Source organism: Molossus molossus, unplaced genomic scaffold (genome assembly GCF_014108415.1).
Source record: "Molossus molossus isolate mMolMol1 unplaced genomic scaffold, mMolMol1.p scaffold_m16_p_16, whole genome shotgun sequence".
Taxonomy (NCBI): domain Eukaryota; kingdom Metazoa; phylum Chordata; class Mammalia; order Chiroptera; family Molossidae; genus Molossus; species Molossus molossus.
In genome coordinates this window covers 54,206,027-54,230,125 of record NW_023425351.1, presented here as the reverse complement: position 1 = coordinate 54,230,125, position 24,099 = coordinate 54,206,027, and the positions used below count along the sequence as shown (strand labels likewise).

The 24,099-nt window shown below is 34.8% G+C and overlaps 1 protein-coding gene across 3 annotated transcripts in view; it reads left to right on the top strand.

Moving 5' to 3' along the window:
* Nucleotides 1-24,099, top strand: part of CSMD3 (CUB and Sushi multiple domains 3) — a 1,073,312-nt gene that overhangs the window by 786,363 nt on the left and 262,850 nt on the right. For all 3 annotated transcript variants that reach the window (XM_036263876.1, XM_036263875.1, XM_036263874.1), the window contains 4 exons: nucleotides 900-1,091; nucleotides 8,407-8,545; nucleotides 11,816-12,003; nucleotides 19,316-19,510. In XM_036263876.1, coding sequence (XP_036119769.1) covers nucleotides 900-1,091; nucleotides 8,407-8,545; nucleotides 11,816-12,003; nucleotides 19,316-19,510 — 714 coding nt within the window. The remainder of the gene's footprint in view (nucleotides 1-899; nucleotides 1,092-8,406; nucleotides 8,546-11,815; nucleotides 12,004-19,315; nucleotides 19,511-24,099) is intronic.

Sequence of the window (24,099 nt, the reverse complement as noted above, 5' to 3'; positions counted from 1 at the left end):
GTGACTATACCATTTTATATTCCCACTGGCAATGTATAAGTAATTTAGTTTTCCCCAGAATCTTATCAGCATTTGATATTATCTTTTTTTCTTTTTAGCTAACTGATAGGTATGCAGCGATATCTCATTATGGTTTTAATTTGCATTTCCCTAATGGCTAATGATGAACATCTTTTCATGAGCCATTCGGAGTTCTCTTCATTGAAATGTTTTTTGCTTATTCTGTAACTGGATTTTTTTTCTTCTTCTGCCTTTTTTCTTTTTCATAGCTGAGTTTCCAGAGTTCTTTATGTATTTTAGCTACAAGTCCTTTGTGAAATATATTTCATGCAAACATGTTCTCCCAACCTGCATAATTTTTTTTTCATTTTCTTCATAGTGTTTTCCACAGAACATCTAATAATTTTAAGTAAACCTAATATTTAGCTACTGAAATGCCATGCCCCTTCTTGCAATAATATAGCACACATTACTTAACAACAAAATAAATTTTTATAATGAACAAAAAAAGCTGATTAATAAAACAGACCCAGAGATGTAGAAAGGAGTATGGTTCAGACTAACAAACCTCAGAGGAGCATGAGATAAACCAAATAATTTATATGCATGTATGTATAATCAATGGACATAGATAATGATGCTTGAGGGGGGGATAGGGAGGAGGGTGTCTGTGGGGGGAAAAGGAGAAACATCTGTAACAAAAAATAATTAATAAAAGAAAGTAAAAAATGTTTTAAGTATTTATTATGTAGGCATTACAAAATTGGCTGAAGAACATTTGTACGTTAATTTTCTGAAAGCACATAGATATGGTGGAAGGTTCTAAACTGTCACGCCTGGAACTTCGGAATTGATTATGGTACCATCAACACTAAAAGTTTCTTTGTATCTTTTAATAGGTTCTGTTGCCACTGCATGTCGTGATCCAGGTGTTCCCATGAATGGAACTCGAAATGGGGACGGACGAGAACCTGGGGACACTGTTGTCTTTCAATGTGACCCAGGATATGAGCTTCAAGGAGAGGGAAGAATAACCTGCATTCAGGTAGAAAATCGATACTTCTGGCAACCCAGCCCACCAGTCTGTATAGGTATGAATTCAAGAACAATTAAACTTTTATGCAAGTGTAAAAACATGGTTATAAATGGGCATTGGTATCATTGATTAAGAACAATATTCTAGAGTAGATTTCTATATGAGAATCTAAGATTTCAGAGGTCAGTGATCCTCCAGAAAAATGTATAATGATCCAATTTAAATGATCATTAATTTTCCTCTGAGAGGCAGAGTCATAATTTTATTAGATTCTCAATGGTTCTAAGATCCTTAAAAAAAAAAAGTTAAAAATTGAAGCTCTTGAAAAATCCTGATCTTATCTACTATATGAAAGTAGTTATCCACTGCTTATAATATTTAAAGAATGATTTAGACTCTACATTTTAAATGCACCATATTGATCTTGCCTCTTCTATGGTTATTTCTTCTAAAAAAGAAAAGTTTATTGGAGCTTATGCTTGAGTTTCAAAGCTTTGACTTTTCATTCAATTTATGTATTTTGAAGGAATGTTAGTTTTGAATTTGATGATCTAAGGATGTGTAGCTGCTTCATCCTTACTTCCAGCTATCTGCTTTCTGTCTCTGTGTTTTGTTCTCGAATCTCCAGAAAGTTAAGATGCATATTATTTCTCTACTGGGTTAGAGAAAAAGTTAGAGGAATGTACCACCTTTGGAATAAAAATAGTGAGAAAACCTGGTATATTACATTTGTTTCAAAATCTCATTGTTAGATTTTTTACATTAAACTTCTTTAGTCTTAAACCTTTTAGCTTAAATATTTTAGATTTGGTGTCATCTTGAATTTACAATACATTTTGAGCAAAGTATGTTCTCTTTACTCAAAATCTTATTTCTTTACAAACTCTGTTTTTTACTATACTACAAGCAACTTGAGAGATTTCATAGCTTGTTCATCATCGTGTTTCTTATAATATTCAGCACAAGCAAATTTAGCACATTTAGGAGAGAAAGCCTCATTTTTCTTTACTTATATACAACTCATAAATACATTTTAAATAATCATTATACAGTGATTTTTTTGTTTGTTTAACTTACATGGTAATAGAAAAAGAGCATTTAGTACCTCAGTACTGAAGTGAACAAATCCAAGGACTCAATTATTTAGATTTATTTTATCCCATCTTGTAACTTCTTATACCAGAGTTGCAAATTCAATATTTATTAGTCATTATGTTGTAGGTATTGTCTTGAACATTGAGGATTTAGAAGTAAAACATAACAGAGAAGTTCCTTGTTTGTGTAAAGCTACTTTCTAGTGAAAAGAAACTAAAAAAATCAGAATTTCATATCACTTTTTTTTGTATTTTATATGTTGCCAATTAAAAAGTACTCATGCACAGAACAAAACATGTTTCATAGCTTAAATAAGTCACAGAGTAGGTAGACAGTTCTAGACTTTTTGTGGAAATTGAAACAGACGACAAAGAAAAATCATATTAAAGAGACTTTTAAAAAAATTTTATTTTTCTTTATTGATTTTTTTAGAGAGAGAGAAAAGGAGAGGGAAGAGAGAGTTAGAAACATCAATGAGAGAGAAACAGCGATTGGCTGCCTCCTGCATGCCCCCCACTGGGGATCAGGCCTACAACCTTTGCATGTGCCCTGACCGGGAATCCAACCAGTGACCTCTTGGTGCATGGTCGGTGCTCTACCACTGAGTCACACCATTTGGGCTAAAAGATACTTTTTTTAAAATGCAAAATAAGGCCATAACTTGAACCAGTTCGGATTAGGCATTATCTCCCTCTGCGCTTTATCATTGCAGTTTACACCTCTTCATGTACCGCTGCAAGATTCTAAATCATTATATATCAATTAATTTATGTTTACCATAATTTAAACTCATAAAAGCCAGGAATAAATATTGTTGAGAAAAAAAGACAGAAATAAAGAAGTTTTTATTTGTTTGTTTACTCCTCAGTTAACCTAAAAAATTCCAATTAAATTAACATGCTAATTAATTGAAATTTAACTGAGTATCTCATAAAGAGAATCTGTGTGTGAAGAGGAAGTGATAGAATAACACAGACTTACTGTGGAACTTCTTGCTTCATTGTGACCTTAGACTTGTTAAAGAGTATTGCTTATTAGAATTACTAGAAGGACTCTATTACATGTTTTTGTGCTGAGAATTCTAAAATATTGAACAGATTTTTACTGAATTCTAGTAAACACTAAAATACAAAACAAAGTTTTAAAATAGGGTGTTATAAAATTCCACTTGTCAACACGACTTTTAACTAGCAAGTCCTAATTCTAGAAAAAAAATTGTTGAACACTGAATCACACTTAAATAGACTGTGGAAAGTTTTTGTCTGGATTATGGTGCCAGGCATTATTTTTTCGTAGGAAAAGATAGCTTGAGGAGAAGATATGCATTTGAGCTTCTCTGAGGAAGAAAATAACCTAAAAAGAAAATGTCTGAAAAATTGCTAAGGCTGCAGAAAGCTTGACCTCTGCAACTGATAAGAAAGAACTTCATGATTGGAAACACTATGCCAAAGATTAAACCCTGAACTTTTTAGAAACTCCATAAGTCTATGTCTCAGACCCTGGAGCACAAAGCATTTTGCTTGCATGTAGAAGTAGTCAGCCTTATAGCAAGTACCAATCAGAAGGACGTCAGTTTGAGTTAATAGAATTCATCCTAACAAAATTGACAGTGTGAAGATTACTTTGCCAGAGGGGAACTAGCAGCACTCAATATTAAGGTAAATAACAAAGACATTAGTGTGGGTGGGCTGCTGAGATAGGCAGTAAAAACAAATAAAACTGAGGAGTGAAAAAATTAAGAAGATTGTAAAATAAGTATCAATAGTTCTCTGTATAACTGCCTCGTGAGAAACCACACCAAGAACAAACTATTATTTGAATGCTTTATTTTAATGCTTTATTCTGAATGCTTTATGATTAGGTGCAGAAAAATAAATAGCATTCTCCAAATGGTTTTAAAGTTTATCATATTTAAGGCAAAGAGAATTTTCTTTACTCACTGAGTGTTTGGGATATACAAATGTCGGATAATGTCTTTGATGGTCTCAGGCTTTTGTAGATTTTCAGAATCTATTACAGCAATAAAATATATCAGGAAAACCTTGACAAATAATTTAAAAATTAAAATAATTTTAGAGGATCTTATATCCAAATAATAATATAATTATGAAATATATCCAGTAAGATACTTTATATATATATATATATATAATAGATTTTATATATATTATGAGAAAGAATACACATGCATCAGTGTACATATGAATGTGTGCATGTGTATAAAATTTCTAATCATAAAAAAGATCGATATTCCCTGTAAAAAATAAGGAAAATTGAATCAAACAATTCTCTACCATGATCCCCCAAATTACACATAGTCCCACCACTTTACTACGTGAAAAGGGAACATTTAGCTATCATTTCTGTCTTTTTTGCATATCTATACATATATTTGCTATTATGACACATATTTTTCTATTTTTTTCAAATTCACATAGATTTTACAGTTTCCAAAGGCAAAATATGCTATTATTTTTATCAAAATAAATAGCTATGAATTAGATTTGCACAATCATCTGTAGTCATCTTGACTATCTTCATAATCACTACAAAGAGCCAGTAGCAGCAATTTCACAAACATGTATGGAATGTATAGATGTGCTGAATCTCAGGTGTAAAGTAACATATAAGATACAGTCCTTATCTTATAGATTAGTGATGAAGTCAGACACCTGAAAGGTGTATTTAAATACAAAATGCTAAAGGAAATAATGAAGATAGGGAGAGTTTGCTATGGATATCAAAGTGTGCTGGAGATGATTTAAGCAAAGCCCAGGCTGGAAATTTCCAGGAAAATTTATTAGAGGCAGAATGAATCTCGAAATGTGGGTAAGAGCTATATAAATGAAGAAGGGAAAAAGACATTTCAGGAAAAACAAATAGCATGGGCAAAGGCATGGAAGTAACAGGCATGTGAACACTTTGATCATGTTTGAGTGTAAATGATGTGTCTAGAGTGGGGGATGGATCCACTGGGAAGGTGGCAGAGGGTAGGATATGAAAACTCCTAGAGCTGAGGCTTTATCCTTTAGGTAATATGAAACACCTGCAGACTTGTGTGCATGGGCATGGTCTGAGTAGATATTTTTACGAGGGGAAAGATGAATTAGAGGATATTAGAGGCATGTGAAACAAGAAGCCATGCTGTAATTCTGGAGGCAGACAGAAAAGGTCAGATCTAGAAATATGATAGCAGGCAAAGAAAGAAGAGATAGGTTGAAAAATGTCTACGAGCGTCTTTGAGGAGGAGTCTTAGTAGTGCTTCTTAATGGGCTGGATACAAGAATGCAGTGAAGGAAAGGGATACAGGTGGATCATAGTGCTAATCAAACAACTTAGGAATGCAAAAGCAGGAGCAAATATGAGTTGATGTTTGGATATATCGGATATTTTGTGTTTGATATACTTATAGGCTATCAGGTAGAGATCACCAGTAAGCATTTGGGCATATGGTTTAGAATTAAACAGATAAATCTGATAGAGAAGATAGGAAAAAAAGGAGTCATCAGTGTATAAATAACTCAAAGGTAACGTAAAAAAGAAAAATGGATATGGCCAATGAGGAAGAATGTAACAGGGTGAAAATTAGAGACAGCCAAGTGAGGAATTTAGGAAAATACCAAACTTGTGCATTGAAGCGAGAGAAAGTGCCTGGAGGTGAAACAGCTCTATACAAGGCACTGGGAGAAAAGAAGGAGTCCTGAAAACAAGGAGAGGGAATTTAAGGTGAACGTCTGAACACCAACAGTTAAGAAAGGCTGCAGATATGAAGAAAAAGACAAAGGCAGAAAAGCCTCCATTATGTGAGTCAATGCAAAGTGATTTCGGGGTGAGCTACAGAGCCTTTGTTTCTGGGGCGAGGAGGCCGGGAGCAGCAGAGGCTGGCAAGAGAATGAGAGCTGAAAAGAACCAAAAGAAAGACACATAGCTGCCTAAGCAACAAAAAAGGTGATTGTGTCTCCCTAGATATAATTAAAAATACAATTAAGATTACTCAGAATAAACACTTGGGTGCTCTTTTTTTGAAATATAACAAAGTATTTTTCCCAGCGGTGACCTGCTTTGCTAAGCATGTCAGTCAGCCTGTTGGTAAATACGGAGCACATGGATAAGAAAGAGACAGTGAGATTGGTCCTCCTTTCAAAAGATTCCTAGTAAAATAAAACAATACATTTGAAATAAGTAAACAGAAACCTTTATTTAAAAGGAGTTATCGCAGGGCAGGGCAGCGGGGGCTACTGTGATAGGGAGACCCACATGGCCAGTCGATCTACCAGTGCCTAGAGTTAAGCAAAGGATGTTCTCTTAGAGAGAGGAGACCCCAAGGCCAGAAAGAGTCAGGTCTGGGGAAGGGGGGGAAGGGCAGCCACATGGGATAGTAGATACAGAATGCTGTGCCCAGGCCAGTTCGTTCTAAGTAGAGGTGGTGTGCTGGTGAACACTGAGGGTGGGTCAAAGTTCAGGGACATAGAAGAATAGAAATGTAACCAAAGTTTGGTTACAAGCATTTAATTCTGATTTATAGTGAGAATAAGCAGTTCAGTTACCCATTTGAGTAAAATAATGGGAATTTGCAGGGTCTGTGTCGAGTCTTATCATAGGAACATGAGGGGTGGGGGTTATTTCAGGGATCAGATCTGACATGTGATGAGACCTATGTGGAAGGCTGGTTCCCCACAGTAAACTCATGTAACCCACACAGAGGGGTGAGGGGATCTCTTAACAAACCATCAGGTAAAAGTCAATATTTTTCAGTTAAAAAAAAAGTGAAAGAAAATAAGTTGTAGGGAACATTTTATTTTTAGGATGAATGAGACTTGAGCATCCCTGTGGATGGGGTAAGAAGGCAGAGAGTAAAGGAAATAAATGGACAAAGATTCTGGAGAAGAAAGAGGGATTATGTGACCAAGTGGAGGATGCTATCTTGCTTAATTAGGAAGGACTCTTTATTCTCTGATTGTAGAGAGAAATATTCAGGAGGCATTGAAGTTTGAAAAGGGAGGAATACAGAAAGTTGAGAAATTCTGTTGTCTAATCATTTGATAAGATACCACAAATACTCAGGTGATAAGTAAGTATTTATTCTACATAGAGTAGGAGCTGAGGTCATCTACGGTGACAGGCAGAGGCAAGGGTAGCAAAGGACATAGAAAAAGGTAACAGCAGACATCTATAATTTAGGTGACAAAAATTACCGAATTTTATTGATAAATTTGCATATCTAGACTCAGACAAAGAACCGAGATCTGCAGTGTTATCAGAACCAGAATTTTCCTCCTTCCCAAACCAGTTTTATGCTGTCCAAAGAATCAAGAATGCCTTGCAGCTGAATAGTAAGATGTATCTAAGGAAACTATAATTTTGAAAGGAGAAGGCTGATGTGCTGGTTATGTGTAGGGAATAGGACATCATGAGAATCTCTGTTGTTTATTTCTAGCCCCACTCCACTACCAGGGACCTCCATCTTCTTATTTCTTTATTTTTCTGAAGCGGCTAACTCTGTGTAATATACATATTTTTTCTCATCATAAGCTATGTTTTATAGAACTCAACAATAATCCCCTGCGGAATCTATTCTCTGAATTTCACTAAGAATGTCTTGAGCCTGTCCATTGAAGTGTTACAGAAACCTTTGTTTGGGGCTGCAATAATAATTTTAGCAACTTGTTCATTTTCATTAACAAGTTCGGTAGCTAGAAACTAGGAATATCCTAACACTCAGTAGAAGACTATTTTATTGTAAAATGCTGTAGGTTCTCAGATAATTATTCGTCCTCACTTATTAATTATATCCAAGGTTCTTCCTTTATAAATACATAAAAAGGTACTGGGAGGATGTAAAAATGAGCCAAATATCTTATATCCTGTTATTCCATGTATGGTTAGAGGTTTTGTTTTGCTTTGTTTTTTTTTCTAACTTTCCTAGTAACCTTCAGATTTTATTTATTTTTTAGTAATCATGGGGAAACCATCTTTACCCCTCTTCTCAATACTTTTCTTACAAATGAAAAAAATAGAAAGAAGCATAAGTATTTATGTAATATTTCTTGTCATTTGAAACCAGTCAAAAGAACAAATTCAGTATATCTACATCTGTATGTATTTGCTACTTTAATGGTTTTTCTTGAAAGACAATATGGTATTCAACCATTGAGTACTATAAAAAGTCAGGTCTATACAAAACCTCCTAAACTTTTTAAAAAGCTGTTTTCACAGGTATTGATAGCTAATACATTTTGTTCATCACTTACCGGGTTTTATTTGTTTATTTAAAGCACCGTGTGGAGGCAATTTAACAGGATCTTCAGGCTTTATTCTTTCGCCCAACTTCCCTCATCCGTATCCCCACAGCAGGGACTGTGACTGGACCATCACTCTGAACACGGACTATGTCATCTCCTTGGCCTTTATCAGGTGAGTGCCTGCACTGCCACATTCAATCAATCTTTTTGTCATCCGCTTTAGCATTTGCTTAGGCGAATTTGTATTTCTAGACGTGACATGTTTATGCTTGTTTACTTATTACAACCCGAGTACTTTGCATTCCGCAGTTTACAAAGCCCTGTATCATAACAGAGACACCAGTGTGGTTCAGAAGCTAGAGGGTGAGCATCTCCCCAGATTCCAGTGTGAGGAAACCTGTTCAAGGTGCAGTGGTTTATTGACTGTCGTGAGATGTGATCTCTTTATGACCTTTTCTCCCTCCCTGTACTTGCCATCCCTGCTTCAAAAAATTCAGGTTTTCCTAAACTGCAAGATGAAAAGGTCAGTACTTCAAGGCTTTTCTTTGTGTTTTCTCCCACATGGGTATCACCCAAAATCTTCTGAAGCATCTAAATATCCATGTGCCTGCAGCAGCGCCGCTGGGTTGGGAAGACAGTCTACTTGCCACCTTTTCCAGTGGTCTCATTAAATCAAGCTCACCAAGAAGAGTTTTATGGATCCTTTCTGTATGTCTGTGCAGAACTGTTTCATGACAGAACTTTACGTGGGAGTGTTTTAAAAATTCACATTTGTTGTTTATCCGTATCGTTAGTCACGAGGTCAGCTTAGTAATGAAGCAGTGGAGAATGTAGCTTCTTGTGTGAGGAAGGAGTCTTGAGTCTGAGCCCTGGCTCTGCCCCTGTCAGCTGTGTTTCCATGGTAAGTCATGGGGATGAGCCTCTGTTTTCGCACATGGAGCTCATAGCTGTGATCACAAAACCTGGCCTAACTCTTCCCCTTAACAACGCTTCAGTGGCAGTATTAGGTATCAGCAAATCAAAAATGTTCTAAGTAGACATGTTACTAATCTTCGGGGTCCAAGACCAATACACATGGGCTCTAGGAGCTCAACCTCTCCTTCTGCTAGTGTGTTAAGCCTTCTTGGTAGTTATGTGAAATAGCAAGCTGAAGTATGCATTTTTCTAATATATTGGAACTAGGTTTTAAAAAATATGTATAGTTTGAATTCATGAAAACTTGAAAAAAAATGTGAATGTCTGGAATTTTTATTTCTATAATTTGTAGTGATGCATTGGTAATTGATAATAATAAAGCAACAATGATGATAATGTTAGTATAGTGTCAGGACCCAGCTATGGGACAACCTCCTGAGGTAAGTGTCGTTATTATTCCCATTCTTGCAGTTGAGGAAATGTCAGTATTGACATTGAAAATGACAAAGTGTATGATACAGGGCTTACTTTACATATAAATTTATTCTAGTTGGGAAGTGCGTGGTAGAAGGCTGTTTTACATGAAGTGCATGACCTGAATTTGATTTCCAGCTGTTATTTATTATGTGACCTTGGGGAGACCACTGCCATTCCTAGTATACTCATTGGGAAAATGGAAATAATGATCCCTTTCCAATACCACAGGATTATTGATAAGACCAAGTTAATATTTATGGAAGTGACTTGTAAAATACAATATACTATTAGAATGTATTGTTTTTCCAGTTTTTCAGGAAGAATAATCATTAGAGTTAAGAATTGGAGAATTCCTAGAAAAAGACTGTTTTTGTTTCATTTTCAAAAAAGTTACAAGTCAATATTTTGAAGTTTTTATTGAACCCCAAATGAGAAATTAAAAAGAAATGTACTGTACTCTTTCTTAAATGTGCTTTTGGCCTTCAAGGATAATACATCCCACTATAAAATATCATTTACAAATGACCTGTTTCTAGTGATTCTCCCAACAGTTAGATAGATGAGGAAGTTGTAATTCTCAGGAAATCTTAATGTTGAAAGACACGAAGTTCAGAAAGGTTGTGTCTTACCCCAGAACAAGGGTAGTAAGCAATAAAATAAGGCCTTATTGTCCAATTTCTGCTATATTATAGCAAAAGTTACCAAAATGCTGACCTCATATCTATTGACAGATTTTAAGAGCAATGAATTGGATTAGACTTCTGCAGCAACTGAATGGATTAAAACAAATATAGCAATGTGGTGGTCCCCCAATATTCTCATGTGACAAGGTTCCTTATATATGGAAAGGTTGGGTACCTCTGCATTATCCCAGTCTTTCTTCACCACTGTTTATGCACAAGAAGCTGCATTCCTCTCCCTTGTACATGCACACATGAAGGATTCGAATCGTGGTGGAAACGTAGCCTCCATAAATCCAGTAGATTTAAAAATATCTGTCACCTAACACGTTCCCTATTTAGATGCAAGGGTGATAAAACTTGTTAAAATCCTATCTCCGCTGATGGATGTTTTACAATGGCAAGCTTTACTAGTCTTATCATGAACTTGTTGGCTTTTTTTAACGACCCAATTAAGTCCATTCTCTTCTCTGCCACAACATGAGCTAGGTAAGAGAGAGACAAATGATTGCACATCTTCTGCCTCCTAAACATGTGAGCTCTGTAATCATTACGGGACAACTCTCATACTTCAGGAAAAAATATTTAGGCAAATTTAATATGCCAAATTTGCTATATTGAAATATTAATTTAAATTATTTACATACTAAAGTGCTTTTATTCACACATTATTGGATTTTGACAAATAATATTGGTTTGATTTATCCTACATTAAAGAAGAAGATATATTTATTTTCAAGAAAAAGTATACTTAATGCAAAATACAGCGCTTCATTTGCATAATTTAAGTGCAAATTTGTGTATCAAACTTTTGTTTGAATCTAATATGTAGCAAAACTGTTTATAAATTTTGAAATTCAGGGCAAGTAGTACCACTGATAAAGAAAAAAGAGGTTGTATTTTCTGAAGCAAAATATCTGAGTGAAAAAAATTAAAAATAGATATTGTCCTCCACATTTTACTGCTATAAAGCGGCTTATATAAGACTATATAACTTAACAAGAGCAGAAGCAAGTCTTGCACCAACATCTCTGACTCCAAATCCTATGCTTTTTCATCAGCTAAGCTGTTTGCCTTACAATTATTTGCATTGTCTTGCCTTACAATTATTTGCATTCCCGGTAGCACAGTGCCAACTTAGAGATTTTTGAAAATATCAATATGTCTTTTGTTTCTCACTGCTGATTTGATATTCTCATTCAGTGTGTTGTTCCCAGGCAAATTTTCAAATTAACTTATTTTGGGAGGATCTGTTGTTATGTTTAAAGATATTGCCTGAATTAATATATAATTATGTGACTTAAGCTTGCTATCTTAGTAATAAACATTCCACTTCCTTCTCTCTCCCTCTCTCTCTCTCTCCTTTTTAGTTTTAGCATAGAACCAAACTACGACTTTCTCTATATATACGATGGGCCAGACAGTAATAGCCCACTGATTGGAAGTTTTCAAGACAGCAAGCTCCCAGAGAGAATAGAAAGCAGCTCCAGTACCATGCATTTGGCTTTTCGGAGTGACGGATCTGTTAGCTACACTGGATTTCATTTAGAGTATAAAGGTAAATGTGAACATTTGATTTTAGCATCATGATTCAAATTGTGAGTATTTTATACAGGAGGATAATTTTGCATTGGCCATTGTCAGTGGTTACTCATCTGTGCCTTCTTAGTGCAAGCTACCTACAATTTATCTCATGAAAGAGCACGGCCTTTTTCTGTTAGTGGGGAGGAAATTAGCATTTCCCTAATTACTACCAAAGGAAATGTATCAGTAAACAAATTAGCAATTAGTATACTCTGAGAGTTGGTTGAAACCAGAAAATAATTTTAAAAACTCAGTTTTTTGGAAACTGAAGATTCACTTAAGAATCTTTTATTTAGAGACTATACTCAGTGGTAAAAGAACAAAGTACAGTGAAAATTGTTTCATAAAATGTTTAAAGATATTTAAATAGATCAATATTCAGAATAGGGATAATAAAAATAGTGATACTTATAATATTTTGGAACATTTCTGCAGGTATTTAAATGTATTAATATTATATGGATGCTTATAAATATATTTTTCTTAAGTTTTATATTCAATGACTATAAGAACAAATTAGATCTTAGCTGTTTAAAGTTAAAACTTATTTTTACAGTAATTGAATTCATAAAGGATATACTGATAATTCTTCTCAAGTTATCAATTGAGTTCTGAAAATACATGTTTTGGAATTGTTACTTATAGCTTTGTTTTTTTAAAATTATGAAATAATTTCAAAAACTAAAAATTATACAGACTAATAAACTTCAAAGTATCTACCATCCAACTTGAATTTGATTCAGATCTATTAATTCTTATTGTAAAAAATATTCTATTGCATGTACAATTAAATGCATTTTGCAATTGTCCTGGGAACAGGGGTTTGTCTCTTCGGGGCTATCAAATCCCACAACTTCACATAGCATGGGTTAAGGCAGGCTTTTTAGGGAAAGAAAAAACTCACAAGTCAGTGAGATACCAGATGCTGGGAGTCCTCCAGTATCTTCATCGTTCCTTGGAAATGCATGCCCAGGACCAAGGGATCTGCTGGATATGGACATGCATTTTCTGATGCAAAATATCTGAATGATGTATTCCTCTGGGAGGACTGAGCCCTCTATCAGTCCCTCGTTTTACAGAGCAAAGCAAGGAAATCGCCATGTCACTGGGAGGAAGAATATACAAGCTTGGTACCAGACAATGAGAATTGGGGGTGCCAGCTATTCACTGGGGCTGTCTGCACATGCTAACTGCTCCAAACCTGGGACCCTGGGGAAGTTTAGACTTTGTGATTGTGGGCCCGGAAGCACTGGTCTTATAGAGGATTGAACCTGAGCACTTTATAAATCTCTTCAGTTGGAAGGGGCTCCCCACTGATGGGCACCCAAGACCATTTTCAGACAACTCCACTTTCTTAATTCTGTATTTGGTGCTTATCTTTTCCATGTACGAACACTTACACATGTTTTTATATTTTCTGTATGTGCACATCATTCATCCTATAGTCATACATTTTTTAATTCCCATCATGTACATATCCTTGTGAAAAAATTTTCTTTACATTGTTTTCAAGATTTATCAATGATAGAAACGTAGATTTAGTTAACAGATTTCTTTATGATATTCTATCATATGACTGTATCACAGTTAATTTATAAGTCATTCTGTTAGACACTTAGGTTGTTTTTGTTTTTCACTATCAAATCATGATGAAATAAAAATTGTTTTACATGTCTTTTTCTATATGTCTGTGTCTTCCTAAAATAAATATATTCTAGAAGTGAAATTACTGAGTCAAAGGGTAATCTAATTCTATATTGAATCTAAGTCCATATTGCCAAATTACTTTTAGAAGAGGTTTGCTAATTTATACTCACAACAGCAGAAAAAGCATGTCAGAAACTCCACGTATTTTTGAGATATAATTGGCATATAACATTGTATTAATTTCATATATACAACATAAGATTTGATATATGTATATGTTGTGAAATGATCACCACAAAAAGTTTAGGTAGCGTCCATCACCACACACTTACAAACATGTTTTATTGTGATAGGAACTTTTAATCTCTACTCTCTTAGCAACTTTCAAATATACACACTACAGTCTTATTAACTATAGTCATCATGCTGTACATTCCATCCCCGGACTTACCTTATAACTGGAAGGTTTTTTGTCTTTATTGACTTTAGAGAGAAAGGAAGGGAGAGGGAGAGAGAGAGAGAAACACTGATGAGAGAGAACATCAATTGGCTGCCTCCTGCATGCCCCCCACCGGGGATCAGCCCACAACCTGGGCATGTGCCCTGACCAGGAATCAAACCAGCAACCTCTTGGAGTATAGGTCGATGTTCAACCACTGAGCCACACTGACTGGCAATTATAACTGGAAGTTTTTTATCTTTAAACACCTTTACCTCCCACCCCTGACCCTGACCTCTAGCAACCACCAATCTGTTCTCTGTATCTGTTTTATTTCTTTTTTTACATTTCACATGTGAGACCATACAATATTTGTCTTTTTCTGTCTGACTTGTTTCACTTAGCATAGTGCCCTTAAGGTCCATCTATATTGTTGTAAACAGCACGATTTCCTTCTTTTCATGGCCGAATAATATTCCATTGTCTATATATACATCCGTTTCTTTATTTGTTCAGCCACTGATGGATACTGAAGTGGTTTCCATGTCTTTAATATGTAAATAGTGCTGTAATGAATGTGGGGGTCAGATATCTCTACAAAATAATGATTTTGAAAAACTTGACATATTTTAAAAACCAGTGTGTTTCCACACTTGAAAGTTGTCAATCTCATGGGTGTTAAATGGTATCTCATTGTCTTTTTTCTTGCCTTTACCCTAATTACTATTAAGTCGATCATCTTTTTCCTCTTTTGCAGACTGAGTTTCTCTTTTTATTAACTGCATATTCTAATTGTTGTACATTTTTCTAACCAGTTGTGTCTCTTTTTAGTTCATAAGAAATCTTATAAATAGTCCTCAATGTATTATCTATGTTGTAGTAAAGGTTTTACCAGCATTTTGGCAAGTAATTTTACTTTATTTCTGATTTTCTTTTTTATAAAAAGGTTCTAAAAATCAGTATCAGTATTTAATCTTTCTTTGTCTTTATAGTCTATGCTTTTTATGCCTTGATTTTAAAAAATCCCTCCTTATTATGGAGTCATAAAGGCATTTCTTAAATTTTTTCTAAAGTTTGAGAGCTTTGTTTTCTACCTTTAATCTTTCATGAATGTAGAGTTTATCTCTGTGCAAGCTAGGAATACAGTTTCTTTTTTTTCATGGGGATAATCAATTGTCTAGTGTCATTTATTGGCAAATAGTGCTACTGCTATCAAATATCAGGTTTCTGAATGTCTGCTTCTAAATTCTGTTCTGTTCCATTGGCCTATTTTATTTTTTTTTTTAATTTCCAGGCCATGACTTCTCTGAATTTTACTACTATGGCTTTAAAATAAGCTCTGTGAGTTTTTTGTTTTTGTTTTTGTTTTTCCCTAGCCTGAACATACTTTTTTTTCTCTGGGCTTACTGCTCTAAGTAGTAACTTCAATGTCACGTCAAATTGAAGCAGTGGTATGAGTAAGGTGGGAAGAGTACACCACCTCCTTCTTCACATTTCTCTTGGTGTCTGTTAACCTTTAGACATTTTACTGAGATTTTAGAATTAAGTTTGATCCACCTATTGAATTTGATTGGGACTAGATTGACTTTATAAGTTATTTGGGAATAAATTGAAGTATATATATTTAATTTTCCCACCTATTAATAATGCATAGGTTTCAATGTACTTGTTTCTTTTGGTAATGGTTTATAATTTTTTTTATAAAAGTTTTCTCATCTAAATCTCATTTTGTAATTTAGTGATATTATTATTAGATTTTTCTGGTTGTAGCTAATATTAAGACCACTGTGGATTTTTATAGTTATGCAATATCTACCAAACTTACTGAACTCTTTCTTTAATTATCATAATATTTTATAGAGTTTTTTTTTTTTCTATGACAACAGTGACAGCTCTTGTTTTTTCTAGGTTACACGTACTTTTGTTTTGTTTTGCTTTGGTTTTTCTTGGCTTAGTACTCTAAGCAATAGCTTCAATACCATATCAAAGGAAAACAATGATAGTCATCATCCTTGTGTCATGGATGATTTGAACAAGAATGCATCCGATCTTTCACCTTTAAATATGATATTTGCTGTTGATAGGGGGCAACACTATAAGGGCCAACATTTTTTTACTTATTGTTTGCAGGAATATTTCAAAGTTATTTACATATAAATATATTTTAATTTTTGAGTGAATAAGTGTTAGCAAGTAAGATTGAGCAGTGTGCCCAAAGTCATCTGGCAGTGCTAAGCTTTGATTCAGGGTAGGCTCCAGAGTCCACACTCCTATTCAAAATGTTATACAACCTATTAAATTGTTAAATTTATTATGGTGACATTGGTTAATAAGATTATATAGGTTTCAAGTGTACAGTTCTCTGATACATCATCTGTATATTGCATTGTGTCTGCCCACTACTCAAAGTCAAATCTTCTTTGACCCTATTTACCCTTTATTTCCCACCCACCCACCTACCCACCTCCCCTCTGATAACCATCATACTATGGTCTGTGTCTATAAATTTTTGTTTGTTTTTCTTGTTTGTTTACTTGCTGCTTTTAGTTTTATATCCTACATATGAGGATATGGTTCTTAACTTTCTCTGTCTGACTTATTTCACTCAGCATGATATTCTCAAGATCCATCCATGTCGCAAATGGCAGTATTTCATCTTCTCTATGGCTGAATAGTATTCCATCATATGTATGTACCACATCTTCCTTATCCAATTATCTATCAAAGGACACTCTGCTTGTTTCCAAGGCTTGATCACCGTGACTAGTGCTGCGATGAACATAGGGGTGCATATATCTTTGCAAATAAATGTTTTCACATTTTTCAGGTACTCAGAAGAGGGATTGTTGAGTCACATGGTAACTCTATTGGAAAACAGTATAGAGGCTCCTCAAAAAATTACCTAGAGATATTCCTTATCAGTTAAGGAAGTTCCCTTTTATTCTGGCATGCTAAAAATTGTTTAATAAATGGGATTAAATTTTTTCAACTTTTTTTTTGTCCTCAGCTATTGAAAATATCACATGATTTTCCTTTGTGAAACTCTTAATGTTATAAATTATAATGTAGTTTTCCTAACATTAAAACTTCTTTACAACTTGGGCAAAACTCAGTTTGTTCATTTTTTATTATTTTTAATATACTTTTCTTATTTCTCTACATTAGTATATTAAATATCTATGATTCAAACATCTTATTTTTTTGAGGAAAGGAAAACATGGTCAACAAACTTAAAATACTACCTGGACAAAACTTTTACATTGTTAGCCTCATTTTGAGAGGATTCTTTTATCTCATTGTTATGTTTACATACTACTTTAAATCCCTCAGGGATTTAGCTCAATTTCATGAAGGCTGGCTATACATGCTAGGTTGCTGTTCTGCCTAAAAATTATATCGTGTTTTTCTGCTTGTTTAAGGAAAGACTCAATGTGAGGTTTTATTCTTAAAAATAAACAAACCAACCCTTCTGACACAAAACACTAAAGCGCCGTTCTTAGTGGCTACGTTTAGCATTCACCCTGCTGGTTCGTACCTGAAAACAGTGTTGTCTGGGAAGTAATCTAGTTTCTTGAATTGGGAAACAGTTTTTACAGTGAAGTTTGAATATAATAGGTAGGGTGCAAATTGTGTGTGTGTGTGTGCGTGCGTGTGTGTGTGCATGCATGCACACCAACACAGGCATATCTGCACTTGGGAGACCAAGTTTTCTAGCTTTGAATTGAAACTCAGGAACTGGGTTTATTTGACTTGCACACCCCAGTACACTTTCTCCCCTTCATGCCCCTCATCTCTCTTTGACCTAGTCAGTTCATTCTTATAATGTTCAGTTGACATGTCAATTCTTCAGGTAGGCTTCTGAATGCCCCCTCTTTTGCCATACTCATCAAAACTACTAGTATTTAATCAATTCTTAATAGACTGTAATGTTATGAGGGCTAGAATATTTTCTGATTGTCCACCGCTATATTTCCAGAGTTGGTTGGGTAGTAGACTCTTAAGTGTTTGTTGGAAAGAAAGAAGGAAGGAAAGAAAGTGCCTCCTGTATTCCTCTGATATTCTGCTGAAATCATTTAAGTACTTGGTTCCACCATTTTCTTCTTAGTTGAATTGGGAGAAATTTTATATAGTGTTCTTCCTAAAACACAAATTTCTCATCATTTCCTGTAAATGTTAAAGTACTTTTAACTCTGTAACTTTTATAAATGGAAAAAATATACTTTTACTGTTGTAATTAATCAGCTTTGGGTATATTAATATAATTTCTGTAATAGCCAAACACCAACATAGTGTTGACTTAAATTCCAGCGATGCCATGAGTCATATCCAGAGATACCTCCTGACTTCCCATTAACATAAGATAAACTCTAATGTAGAAAATCACATTTGTTATTCTGAATTTTTGATGGTCCTTACATTGCATATTTCTCTATTATTTCTTAAGTAAATTATAATAATAATAAAATGTAAATATTAAGGTATTACCAGATCTTTTAACAACATAATGTTCTAATGGCTATTCTCAAAATGTGTAAACTAGTCTATTTCTCTACAGATTTTCTCTTTAGTTCACTATCTGGGTACACAGAAAACAGTTCCTTTCTTGTGAACAGACTTAACTTTTACATTGTCTGGTACTGTTAGCTTTGAAAGTAGTTGGCTTTGACATAGACTGTGTTCAAAAAAAAATACTGGTTTGGATATTGTAAAGATTGTGTTGCTATTTTTAATGGACAGATCTCTGGGAGAAACATGGGAATGACTAGAGCAGGCGGGTTAAGAGAAACGTTTCGAAGGCAGAAAAGAGTGTCTTTTACTTTCCTCTTGGTGGTGAAATGAACTGAGCTCGACATAGGCAGTGGTATCAAGAAATGGGTGCACGTGAGCAAAGAAATGTTAAATGAGGAAATAAGTCCTGCCTCTTTTTATAATAAACTGTAAAGTCCTATCTGACTATATGTATATATTAGATACTAATTTTAATGAGAAAAACAATGAAGACTTTTATTCCTTTGCTAATCAATATGAATTAGCAAAATGTCAGACATGGTGAAGGGCTGCTTTGTGCTGCAAGCACCCAGAGGCTGAAAGGGTGTTGGTGTTTTCCTTTCCATTGAGCAGTACTAATGAAGAAATCTTGAAGGTTGCATAGAAAACAGTATTTTAAAACATTTTGTTTTATATCAACCTTATTTTACAGCAAAACTCCGGGAGTCCTGCTTTGATCCAGGCAATATAATGAATGGCACCAGACTTGGGATGGATTATAAATTAGGGTCAACAGTCACCTATTACTGTGATGCTGGATATGTTCTTCAAGGTTACTCAACACTCACCTGTATCATGGGAGATGACGGAAGACCTGGATGGAATAGAGCCTTACCAAGCTGTCATGGTAAGAAATATATATATATATATATATATATATATATATATATATATATATATCAGTTTTTACTGTTAGAAAGACTCAATAATGTTTAAAGTCCTTTCTGTACTTTTAAAAAATCAACCATTTAACATACAATCTACAAATGTGGTATAGCAATACAGAGATTTTTATCAAAGATTATTAAGTTAGATTCAATAAAGACACAGTTTTGGAAAGTGTTTATATTCCCAGGTGTTTCTGAAGTAAGTATGTGTTACTGTAGGCGAGCTACTTGAGTGCAGTGGTAACGCCTGCTCCGTGCATGCGTGTTCAGGACTCAGAGAATTGCCTGGAATCGTCAGCCGCTCAGAAAACACTGGCTGAGTAATCGAGAAGCAAACACACTGAAACTCGTGTTTCAACAGAAGTAGATAAATGCAATAACTTAAATGTTATCAAGAACTGGTGATAAATCTTTATCTGAAATAAGAATCTAGAAATATATATATATTTCTCCCAAGAATTAGGTTGTCTAAAAGCGACAACCAAACCAGAGCTGCTCAGACAGCTCCAGTAGCACAAGGTAGTCTCAAGGACACGGAAGGATGGAGAAGGACCTAACATTGCCGAAGGATCAGACAATGATCACAGCCAGCAGACCTCTGAGACTAGAAAAAGTCATAGGAAAATACATCCAAGGGGATGAGGCTTAATATATTTGCGATCAAGGCGGTTCCTGATCAGAGAGGCACCTGAAACAGAGATAACACCTTCGTCTGGGAAGTGGAATTTGCTAAGCAGTGAATGACCAGCTGCAGCAAATGACCAGCCTTTTGGCCTTGAAGAGATCATCCAGGCAACATAAGAGGGGAAACTGTTAAAGTCCACAGATAACCATGAAGCAGGTTTTGATGACGGCGGTTCAGAATTTTATAAATGTATTTCTGGGTAAATTCCTAGAGGGTTTTCCAAAACAAGGACTAATTCACACTTTCTGGAACTGGTAACTTGTGGCCTTCCCCAAAACCCATATCTGAGTTTTAAGCAGAAAGTCAAACACATAATGGATTGGAAATTATTTTAATGGAAAATGGGCACTTTAAAAGAAAGTGACAGTTCCATGGAAGACCATGAGAATTGGTATTTCAAGCTGTTGGAGATGGATATTATGACTAAATAAAATAATTTTATTAGAAAAATACTACGTGTTCAAAAATCACGTGCTTGCTTGTAACTATATTTATGAGGACAAAGATACAGTGAAAAAAAAAAAATAGTAAGGAGAGAGAAATGATGATATCACTGAAAAGTTATCCCAGACTCTCTAGTCAGATGAATGATTCTAATATTGTACAAAATTGACCATGGAGATGATCTCATCTAGGGCAGTCTTCCCAAACCGTGGGTCACCACCAGTGAGTCATAAAATCAATCCCCTGGGCCATGACTAGCATTTTATAATTGATATACAATTTAATAAAATAAAGAAAACCAGGTTAAAAACAGAGAAAAATATAATTCAAAGCACACAGTAAAGATAAATATTATTGGTGGAACTTTTATTGATTATATACAGAGGTAAACAAAATGCAATATGTATACATATACTCGTGTGTGTGTCTGCATGTATGTGTTTATGTCTGCATTGATACAAACTGTATTTCTTACTATGAATTCCAGTGGAAAAAATACCCCAACAACACTGATCTGATGGTTAAAAGTATAGATTCCTGAGTCTAATACGCATGGTAATTTTTCCTAGTTGTATAATATATTCATATATTATAATTACGTGTGTGATTTCTGACTTAAACACAAGTCATTTAACTTCTTATCTCAAAAGTGGGAAAAACTGCCCTGGCTGGTTTGGCTCAGCGGTTGGAGCATCGGCCTGTGGTCCAGAGAGACCCGGGTTCGGTTCCCGCTAAGGGCATGTACCTCGGTTGCAGTTTGTCCCCGGCCCTGGTTGGTCGTGCGGGTGGCAGCCACTCAATGTGTCCCTTCACATCGATGTTTCTCTCTCTCTCTCTCCCTCTCTCTCCCTCCTGCTCTATCTGAATAAAAAATGGAAAAATAGCCCTGGCCGGTTTGGTTCAGCGGTTAGAGCGTCGGCCTGCGGTCCTGAGAGACCCGGGTTCGGTTCCCGCTAAGGGCATGTACTTCGGTTGCAGTTTGTCCCCGGCCCTGGTCGGTTGTGCGGGTGGCAGCCACTTGATGTGTCCCTTCACGTCGATGTTTTTCTCTCTCTCTCTGTTCCTCTCTCTCCCTCCCACTCTACCTGAACAACAACAACAAAAAAAAAATCAATAAAGAAAAAAAAAAATTAAAAAAAAAAAAAGGAAAAATATCCTCGGTTGAGGATTAAAAAAAAAAAAAAAGTGGGAAAAACTGAAATTCTTTACTTCAAAATGTTGTTATACGAAATAAAGATAAGGTAGAGGTCTAATAAATGGTCATTCTGTTAATACTGAAACAGCTGGTAGTTCTTGAATTAATGACTTTATGTATCAGAAGATGAAAGGATTAAAAAAGAATTAATTACTTTGGATTTGATTCTTACAAAGACAAAAATATCGATATATGACATGGAAGTTAATGGAACATTTAAGGAAACAGGTGATAATGTTGTCTTAGAATTCAGAGCTATACTAAGGGGAATCTGTTTATAGACAGGAAAACATACTGTAGCACACTTCAGAGTTTACTCTCAGTAATCATTAAGAAACCATGGAAAATTTAGGGAACCAGACAAAAAACTAACCAAAAATTCTGTTGGAGAAAACTCAAAGGATTCAGAAAATTATAGATAAAAGAGATAGGTGTTAAACACAGGGATAGACTGATTAAATAGTTGGCTTTCATTGACCTAGGAAGGAGAGAAAAGAGTTCCAGAGTATAGCATGTATTCACTAAGAATACGCATGAATAATCTTCTTCTTCTTCTTCTTCTTTTTTTTTTTTTTGGTTAATCCTCGCCTGAGGATATTTTTCCATTAATTTTGTAGATAGACTGGAAAGGGGGCGGGGAGGAAGAGAGAGAGAGACACATCAATGTGCAAGAGACATCAACTGGCTGCCTCCCGAATGACCCTGGCCCCAGTGGGGGAACCTGCAAGCCAGGTGCCTGCCCCAGACTGGGAATCAAACTGGTGACCCTTTGGTCCTCAAGCTGTCGCTCCAACCACTAAGCCAAACCAGCCAGGGCAATCCTATTCTTTTCTGTTTCTTTTTTAAATTGATAGGTCACAACAATGTAAATTTCAGCATGGAGAATGCCATAATATATACAAATAAATTATTCTGAACCAAAAATACGTTATGGGATCAATTATAGCCCAATTAAGTATTTTATTCCATGTTGATTGAATAGCAATATCTACAGACAATGTGGAGGGCAGAATAGACATGGGTTCAAATCCTCTCACTGTACTAATGGCCTGAGGCAAGCTGAACCTTGATTTTTAAATTTCAGGAACTAGATAATGGTATTATTTCCATATTGTGAAGACTCAGTTAATTAACACATACAGAGGGCCTAGTAAAATTTTCAACAAGAAGCATAGCAATAGAAAACATGTATTATATGTTATATTTAAGTTGAACTAGTATATTTTTGTCATTCTAATATTAATTACATCTAATTTACTAATGTAATTATATGGCTACACATTCACTCTTTCCTGAAGATAGCACAGGAGTTCAGTACTTTTAAATTTTTTGAGAAAGAAAACATTTTACCATCGATTAAATTGGATATTACTTGACTTTTAACCATAATGCCAAGGTATTATGGAAATCAAATAAAAGTTATTCAATGTATGCCTTATCTTTATAAAGAAAAATCTAAGATACATTTATGTTAAAAATATAACCACAACTGTTAATTTCTAGTTTAATAAAAGAAAAAGCATTTTCCATGTTTTTAGAATTAGATATATTTAACTCTAAAAATGATTTTAAAACAAGAAAAAAGCCTGTGTGAACTATATAACCTTGTTCAATTTATTTATTTGGTGTATCTAAGCATGAGATAATATTATATAATTTGTAAGGTTTTTGGAAGAATTATATTAAATAACTCATTTAAAGTGTTTGGCCCTGTGGCTGTTACTGTCACAAAGTAAGAAGAGATTAATATATTGTAGGTGTTTGTTTATTTGTTTCTTTTATAAGGTTAACACATATCTATTTGCTTTCCTTCATAGTGATTGTGTAGAAATTCAAAATATACAGGACTGGCTGGCTTTCAGATTTATTAATTTAATACTTTCAAATTCAAAATTGGTGTGTAAAGCATGTGCATTAGAACAAGAAGCCTTTGTTGTTCATAAGGCTAAGTTATTTTTCATTAAAGTACTTTTTAAAAAATTTTTTTACCAAGTTAAAATATACATGTGATAACTAAAAAATAATACAGAATAGCTTACCATACACGGCAATTAAAAGCAGTGGTCATCTTCCCATCCCCCCCTATTCTACCATCCCTCAGCTGAGTCTGCAACGAGTCTTCGTGGCCGGAGAGCATATGAAGCTGTTTCTTGATTCACCAATTCTAGACAATGTCTATTGATTTCCCGATAGAAGAGATAGAGTTATATCACATCCACAGCCCC